General features: G+C 40.3%; 1 protein-coding gene across 1 annotated transcript; it reads right to left on the reverse strand.

Annotated features, from left to right (window-relative positions):
* Positions 1-7,577: 7,577 nt before the first annotated feature.
* Positions 7,578-8,576, reverse strand: LOC105811375 (olfactory receptor 52I1-like). The gene has a single exon (XM_012645559.1). It carries the CDS (start codon positions 8,574-8,576, stop codon positions 7,578-7,580), a length of 999 nt encoding a protein of 332 aa, XP_012501013.1.
* Between the last annotated feature and the right edge of the window lie 732 nt (positions 8,577-9,308).

The raw sequence follows: 9,308 nt of genomic DNA on the forward strand, positions 1-9,308 counted from the left end.
TCCAGATTGAGAAGTTGTCATACTCCTACCCTTGGATACTGCCCCTACTTACCCCTTGTTAACTTCTCTTGTGCCTGGTCCATCCCTGAATCACTGGATAGAATAGATTGATTAAATTTTGTGATCAGGATCCCATGTGCTGCAGTAGACATTTTCTCAGTTAGCCAAGCAATGGATGAATATTCACCTGGTGCTCAATCCTAATCATGGGACACATATTCCTCACTTCCATTCACCTCCTGAAGAGCCTAGTACCTGACTCCACACCCAGATGCCAGGAGCTACCTTGGTGGGAGTCTGCAAGGGTTCTCTAAACAGCCAAATATCTGGGACAGGATTGCAAACTCTGGTCCTCATTGAAACAAACCAACAAGAAAAACAAATACCCTAAATATAAAAAATGCTATATCCTGGAACAGATTGAATACACTGCTTCACAGCACAGCCATATTATAGGAACCTTGCTGTGTACAGCCACTGGGCAAGATATTTTCAGTGATAGATCGCAGAAGACAAAGGAAAGCTTTTGAGGTAGAATGGTGGTGAAGAGTGACTCAAAATCCAGGATACACTTAAGAGTGTTGTATGAGTTCTGAATGCCACAACTCAAGGTTGAGTATTACTGCTTCAAGGGCTGAGGAGAAGTCCAAGGATCCAGAATGCCTTGTCCCACCACCTCTGATCCAGGACCTCCCTCTCCCAGCTGCCCTGTGTCCATCCACCTTTCTTCTGAGGCAGCCTCAGCTGATGCTCTGCCCTATCCCTCCTCTCTCCAGCCCCGAATACTTGTACCTGGGCATACCTTCCATGAACTTCAGAGTGTTTTTATTTTCAATCTTCATTTAATTTTCTTCTTGATTGGTTTTGCTATGATTTACGTACGTAATCAGTCTTTTCAAAAACAGGACAGGACATTTGGTTTGGTTCCCTGTCCCTTTTTAAAAATTTTGCTTCACTCAACCTATTAATACTGAAACTTACTTGCTAAGATCAACAGTGGTCTTCATCAAGGATCTGTTGCCAATTCAGCAACCTCTTTTAATTTGTTCTTTCACTTCTCCAAACATTCAACCTTACTTCCTTTTCTGTCATTTCTTGGTTCATGTTTTGAAGCACTACACAGATCCTGTAAAATACACAAATCTCAGGTGCACATCTTGATAAATTTTTATAATGTGAACACGTGAACACACACACACATATCCACTACCCAGATCAAGATACACACACCATTCCTGGTTGTTGAGGTTTACTCTTCTTAGAAAGCTCTAGCCAACCTCTCTGAAGACACATTTCCAGCCCTGCATGCCTCTGAGATCAGCCCTCAGAGACCTTCCCATGAAGACCTGGGGCATCAGTCACTGAAAACTAGCTTAGATGATTCAACATCAGTAAGTAAATCTGAAGATTTGTGATGACATTTTATTCTTCTTAAAGGTTGGGGAATTCATGATTCAAATAAAAATTTTCTTAAATGTAAAAGTACTAAATCATAATTCATTTGAATTGATCCTTTCTGTTTATGACAAGCCTGCTGTGCCCCTAACTGAGCACCCCCCCTCCAGCCAAACGTGCTCCCAATCAGCCCTACTGCTTGTTTTTTTGTTTGTTTGTTTTTTGCATAAGTCCTTTTGGTCCCTAAAATATCTCTCTCTATCATCCCAATGTTGGACTTACTCCTTCCTCTCTCAGCATTTATCCAAATTAATCATGTTTCCGTTCCATCTCCCACCTGCCTCATCCTCACATCATTTCTATAAGGTCTTGGTATCAGCAGTACCCACCAGACCTTCCCAGCCCTTTAGTGAGAATTGAGGGCTTATATCTTCCTTTCTTGGGTGGCCCTGGCTGTGAGACTGTATCAGCCCAATGCCAAGCCCCTAGGTCATTTACCCACATCCCTGGAGATTTCTGTATTCAACTTTTTCTGATGGGTAGATGCCCAGTAGTGCACATTTGTTTTACTCAAAGGAGAGATTTATGGAGGAAATTTCTGGAGGAGCAAGAAAAACAATGCAAAATCAAAGGTGAACAATGTAGAGTCATAATGAGGAGCATTGTCCTTTCCAAAGACCTCCCATCAGGAGCCCTCTTTTCCCTGTAGATACTCTATCATCCTGCCATTTCCCTGGACATTCCACCTTCCCTGGCCTCTCTCTAGCACCCAAACACTGTAAGTCCTCCAGAGACAGCTTTCTCTTTGGGCTCTGGCCCCTGGGGCTTTCCAGGTTGCAAGAAGAGGAAGATGTTTAATGAACAAAGTGTCTCTGTTTCATGAAGTTGTCAGAGGACATCTAAAAGTTAGAGTAAGAGTATAGAATACCTGAAAGGAAAGCAAAAGGCCCCACATTAGTAGGATTTGTAAAAGCCCACTATGAGCCAGGCACCTAATAAATACTTTTTGAAAATTATCTTTCATGTTTCAAAATATTCTAAAGTAACTTCCAGCATTTCATCTACATTAGATAGATGAAAGTGAGGTGCATAAAGCCAGAGTATGGGAATGTCAATTATAACCATCACAATTCATTTCACTTTGCTGTAGAAATATTCACACTAATATGTAATTAATATCTCAATGTCCATTTCACTATTCCTCAGTTCTCCCTGTGGACTTGTGGTGTACTTTGCTGGTTCAATATTTCTCATGATGTTGTGTTTTAAAGTCCTGTTTGAACAGAGAACAGAAATAGGATGTAGGAAAGACAAAGGAAGATAAACTTTTCAAACTAAGAGAAGGACCTAGCACAAAAGTGTGAAAAAGCAAAATATTCTCCAAGTAGAGAATTATCCAGAGGAGGTGGAGGAAAGGACACTTAAAGAGAATTAACAGAGGCTAGAGGGGTGCATGGACCATAATGTAAGGTCACGACTACTGCCTGGACATCAGCATGGAACAGGAATGTAGATGACAAAAAGAAACCAACAGACAAAAAATATAAAGTTTATTTTTTTAATGGTAACAGATATAGGAATACTTGGAAATATGAAAAATCAGGAGACAATGTGTCATATTCCCAGTTCCCCAGTGCTCAAAGGAGACATAGTTATTCATGATACGAATTGTGAGAGGCCTTCTGCTGCCTTTTTATGGGAGGTTAAGATGGGTGAGGGTGCAGGTGTTTTGATTTCTTCAGCTTAACCTGACACATTCCTACAGACCAGGGGTACTTAAGTTCAACTTAGCATCTATTACAAGACCCAGTTTTCAAGCCTGCAAGAGTACTACTCCCAAGAACTGCCATGCTCAGAAGTTTAAACTCCAAACCTGTGGGTCCCTGTTGCCTATAGGGTAATTCAGACAGCATGTCAAAACATACGCATAAAAACAATATGTAATATTGATAGGAAAAGTGAGAAATCAAATGCATAAGGCAATTGGGATGCTACTTAAATAGCCAGAGCATGAGATGACACAGCTAAACTGTGACAGTGGGCCACTGTCTCCTGGGATTCAACCTGGCTCCTATTGAAGCATTCAGAGTAGTACTGGATCCTCACAAACTGCAGGTGGCCTTAAACTCCCTTTACCACACACAGTCCCATGGAGAAAGAGTTCCAAGAGGAAGAAACAGCATTCCAAAAAGGGCAAAGACCCAAGATAACAGAATTATGATAAGGAAAGAAGGTATTCTGTGTGAAAGCAAGAGATTTCAGCATCTTTGATTGTCCCACCCTTTGTCATTATTTGCTCATAGTCCTTGCTTTACAACTTTGTAGTCTGCATAATATGGAAGAAAAGCTTGGATTACATAAAACCAATCAAAGAACAAAGGTGCCATAGCATGTAAAGGAGTAGAAGAACATAAAATTAGATGTGTTGCATATCATATTTCTCAAAAATTGCACAGAATTGTTCAACTTTGAATTTACCTAGTACTGCCTTGTGTTCAAGAGATTGAGGCTACAGACAACTGAAAAATATTGGCCTAGCCCTTTAATGTTCAGAAAAATGTTCAGTTCCTTCCTCTCTCACTTTCCATCTCTCCACATTTTACCTCAAGACAAGGGATGCATTTAGGAATATGTTAAAGATCTATCGTCAGTAACATACATGTCATCCAAGTTTACTAAGTTGTTATTTACACTAGTTGATGGAAGACCTCCAGCTCCTAAAAATCCCCAGCCCCAAATATTACTAAGCATCCACAGAAGGTACCTGTAGTAGGTACCACCACAGATGGCACCCAGTGCTCTCCTTCCAGTGTTCACACTCGTGTGATCCCATCCCCTTCAGTGTGGGCTGGACCCAACGGCTCACTTCTAATGGATAGAATGCTACAAAATTTCTGGTTAGTTACAAAGGGACTGTGCTTTCCATCTTGTTCACTCTGTCTCACTGTCTTATTATGAGATAACACAGCTGTCATGTTACGAGCTGAACAACGATGGCTCAACCAGGCAAGAAAACCATGTCTCAGACCAATAACCAGCAGTGTCCCAAGGCCCAACCAAAACAGTGAGCCTGGAAGCAGAACTTCTGAGGCTTTTCACCTGCCATATATAGAGTGAATTTGGAAGCAGTTGCTCCTTCATTGGACTTTTAGATGACTGCAGCCATGGCCAAAACCGTTGTTGCAGCCTAAGAGAGATCCTGAGCCAAAGGCCCCCATTTAAGTCACACTCAGATTTCTGACCCCCTAAAACTCTGAGGTAATAAAATATTGTTGGTTTAAGCTGCTAAACTGTAACGTAATGTACTTCACACCAGAAAAAATACAGTAGCTAACTACGTGCCTTTAGTTTCACTTTTACAACAAAAGAATAGAATTTGATGCCACTACCACTGGCCATTTTTGCTATTGGGGGAAGTTACCTGATTATGACCAACCTAGACCCTCCGGGTTTTAAAACTGCATGGCAAGCTGTAGAGAAGTTGACTCTCTTTTCTGACTGTTAATGATCTGATAATGCTTTTCCACTATGAGTTGAGAGGCAATAGTGCTTATGCCATGATATGTCAGAGTTTACTTACAGCCCTCCATGCCTGGGACCCATATATACATGCAGAGCTATGGACAGGGGACAGATATCATTGACAGCTTCCAGGCTGTTCACCTAAATTAGTTCTCATGTTCAATATACCTTGTTCCTGCTCCTCTTAGGAAAATTTATCAGTCTACATCTTCTCAACAACACTCTGCAAGCAACCAGCAGACCGCTTTTAGATTATCTGACCAGGTACCCTACATGCCCAATGCTATGTGGAAGATAGTTGCAATGTCAAAAATAGATACAGGACTAACAGAGCATTCAGAGAACTTCTCAAAAATATAAGTAAAAGAAACATAGAAATGAAATATTTTTCTATTATTTTAATAGAAAATAGAACAAATTACAGAAAGGGTAGCCTTAATGGCTCAAATTCATTAATAATGAGAAAAATATAAAGATGATATATATCCATCAGAGTGAGAAGAGTAGGAAGTTGGATAACACTATATATTGATGAAGATATGGCAATGTCACATACTAATTTAGAAATACATTAACACATCCCAGGGAAGACATCAAATTAAAGATGGATGGAGCCAATTATTACTACTCCAGCTTCCTCATCTGTCCTGTGGAATATCTCTGACGCAGGTTCTACACAGTCTCTCAAAGTTCTCCAGCAGGATTGACCACGCCCTCTCCAAGGAAGACAAGAAAACCTACCCATTACATGTCCTTTATTGGCCTTTTTTCTTCTCTATGTTACTCTCTACTATCCTCCTAGTGCTTACTAGGATAACTTCTCCAGTAAACTACTTGTATTCAAACCCTCGACTCAGGATCTGTTTCTGATAAAATAGAATCTATTAATAAGACAGTGGATATTCTTGCCTTGTTCCTACTTTTACAGGATATTAAAACTGTTTCTCCCTTAAGTAAGATACTGGCTTTAGGAATGAACTATACATATACATTATAATCAATGTTTATTTTATTGAGTATTTTCTATGAGAAATTGGTGTTGAAGGGCCTTTTTAACATCGCTGGAGAGAGTATATTACTTTTCTCCTTTTATCTATTAATGTGATGATATGATTTCCTAACTTTGATCCCTGAGAATTAGCAGTAGAAAGGGAAAAGTTTCTATCAGCTTCTTAGTGGGAAAGGAGCTGGTGAGTCACAGAACTGGTCCTTGCAAAGGGTGGAGCCTTCCTGCATTAGAGGGACATGTGTCTTTTTGTGGGGCCGCTCGCTGGGGAATAGAGTTAAGAAAGAGGTCATTGGGAAGCATTTCCAGTTACATCTGTGGCCACTTAAGAAGAGAGTTGATGATAAATCAGTTTTGTTCTTTTACTATGGCCCTATTAGAACAAATCTTGGAAGATTCCTAGAAAAATGATATGATTGGATATTAAATTTATTCAAACTTAGAATAAATTAAGGAATTAAATGGATTCATTTGTAATGTACCATTTTTGGTTCGTGTATTTTTTACATTTATAACCTGATTTGGATGCTATAATTACTTCGTAGAAGAATTACAATTACAATTAAACAATGCCACGTTATTTCACTAGTCTGATTTTAAAGACAAGACAAAGACCTTATTTTTCTGGTTCACTATTATATCCCAAAATTCTGTGTGTGTTTTAAATATTTAAGTGTGGGAATACTAATTGATATGTGTAGAATCAAAACAAAAATAAACTCTTCCTGCCTTAAGAGGCAGTAAAAACTAGATGTTATGTAATTATCTTTATTCTCAAATAAAATATAATGGATTATTTCTTCTATTGTGACTTTCAAACATGGTCCAGAAGGGGAGGAGGCAGGTAGCCACACTGAGGTGGTGCCTGTATGGCTTCCTGTAATGCCCAGGGTGGCATCCCCAAGGCTGGTAAATGCTGCACTAACTCAAACTAACTCAAAGGTTAACAATAAGGGATGAATTAAAAGGATATACAGGTATATTACAGAACTTAACAAATGCACATAGGTGACCAAAGTGAGTTGGTAGTAGAAGAGACTCGGTCTCTTCATCCCAACTTATTATTTGGCTTCTCTTGCGGTTGTCCAATTTCCTCTTTCCAAGTTCGTGTGTTGTAATGAACACCATCACTGATCTCAAGGTAATGTCTCCCCAGATAAACTGAAATCCATTTTTGCAGGAGAAAGACCCTGGTCTAGTTGTAAGCATATGACCTTAATTAAATAGATTCATCACTGAGCCAGAGGGCAGTGTCATATACTAACACTTATTGCATATAATCACATCAGGGGAGGAAAAGTTCTGAGAAAATTGGCTGGGCATGTGTGGGGATGTAAAATAGGTGAAAAATAGCAACTTTTTCAGCAGAGGGACTGATAGGTCATAAGGTGGGAAATATGGGTCAGAAGCTAAAGAAAGAAAAACCCCAAATCTGTATTCTCTGCCCATACTTATCTCTGATTCAGATACTACCTTATTAAAACCATTATAAATATTCTCAAAATATCAGAAACATTTCATTCATATTCTTGCCAGAAATTGAAAACCTACACAAGGCTACACTTTACAGATTCATCTGAGAATTCCAATAGTGGCAGGTTAAAAAATGGAGCTCGACAGATCTCTAAGGCATCTTTTAAGTTGGCTAGAATGTTCAAAGTGTGAACAGAGGTTGTGTGCGTGAACCCAGGTTGCAGTGGCCAAACAGCCATCGTATCAGCAAACCCCATGTTCTCTCCCGTATTTGTTTGGACCTCATTCCATAGATGATGGGGTTTAAGGTGGGTGGGATGACCAAGTACAAATCAGCTAACAGCACCTGGATGTGCAAGGGCACGACATCTTGCCCTAGCCAGGCTACATAGATGGATACCATCCCAGGTAGATAGAACAGAGCCATAACTCCCACGTGGGAGCCACATGTGCTTAATGCTTTCAACTGAGCATTCCTTGAGGAGAGACCAAATACTGCCCTGAGAATCAAAACATAGGAGGCAGCAATGAAGACCACATCAGAGCCCACAATAATGGAGGAACCAACCAGACTGTAGAGACTGCTGGGCATGGAGTCAGCACAGGTTAACTTGATCACAGCCATGTGCTCACAGTAGGAGTGGAGAACCACATTGGAGCCGCAGAAAGGTAGATGGCTCACCATCCAACTCAGTGGTGTCATGGCTGTGACAGCTCTGATGATGATGATCACACTCATTCCCAGAGTCACTTGGGGTGTGAGAATTCTCTTGTAATGTAGAGGCTTACAGATGGCTACATAACGGTCAAAAGCCATGGCCAACAATAGCCCTGTCTCTATAGCTGTGGCTGCATGGACGAAATACATCTGAGTGAAACAAGCATTAAAGCTGATGGAACTGTCTCCTGAGCAGAAGATGCTCACCATCTTGGGTACCACAGAAGAGATCATAATAATGTCCATGGCAGCAAGAACACACAGGAAGCAATACATGGGCTCTTGGAGAGTGGAATCCATCCAGATTACAGTTATAATGAGGGTGTTCCCTACCAGGGCTATGGTATACATGACACTCAGTGAGATAGTCATGAAGAGATATGAAGACTGCAATCCTGGAATACCTGCGAGGAATAATATGGCAGAGGTGTCCATCGTGTGGTTGTAGAGTGGCCCCACCATCTCAGATGAGAGTGCTTTCCTGTTAATGCACAAAGTGATGTGAGAGAAGCATGCAATCCTGTAAGATTTTTTCTCATCTGTGGTGTTTGTAGATACTGGGAGTGTTCTCAGCTTGGAGATATTCTTAGGATCAGAAAATGGATATCTTACAAAGTTATCCTGTTTCACCTTCCTTCTTCCACAAAATTCCTTGACTTACTAATTGCCATTCATCATTCTAACATCAGTTCATGTGCTACCTCCTTAGGGAAGTCTTCTCTGCTGTCTCTTCTGCCTCATCCCATGCCAAGGCTAGGTTAGGTATCTTTCTTTTAACCTTTCATGGATCTCCCATACTGACCTATAATAGACTAAAATGACAATTACAATACCTACCTATATCTTTTTTTAAAATTTTTTTATTTCATGAGATTATGAGGGTACAAACATTTTGGTTACATGTTATGACTTTGCCATACCCCAACCATGATTTGAGATGTGCTCTTCCCCCCAACAATGCTCACCGTGTCCATTGGTTGTGAGTTTACCCACCCCCAACCCCCCTACCTTTATGTGTATGTCCTTGATGTGTATGTCTCTCGTTCATGGCCTTGTACAAAGTGTGTGATCCTTAGCTGTGGTTCACATGTTCTTTAAAAAAAGACATGTATATTCATTATGGTAAACAGTTCCATGAATGAATGATAAATCAGAGGAAAGATTATGTCTTTCTCTGTATGCTCCGTTACTAAC

The sequence above is a fragment of the Propithecus coquereli genome, unplaced genomic scaffold (genome assembly GCF_000956105.1).
Source record: "Propithecus coquereli isolate 6110/MARCELLA unplaced genomic scaffold, Pcoq_1.0 Scaffold235, whole genome shotgun sequence".
NCBI classification, from domain to species: domain Eukaryota; kingdom Metazoa; phylum Chordata; class Mammalia; order Primates; family Indriidae; genus Propithecus; species Propithecus coquereli.

Coding starts and splice junctions, on each gene's coding strand:
- LOC105811375 (XM_012645559.1), bottom strand. CDS start 8,576: ATGGTGGGGCCACTCTACAACCACACGATGGACACCTCTGCCATATTA.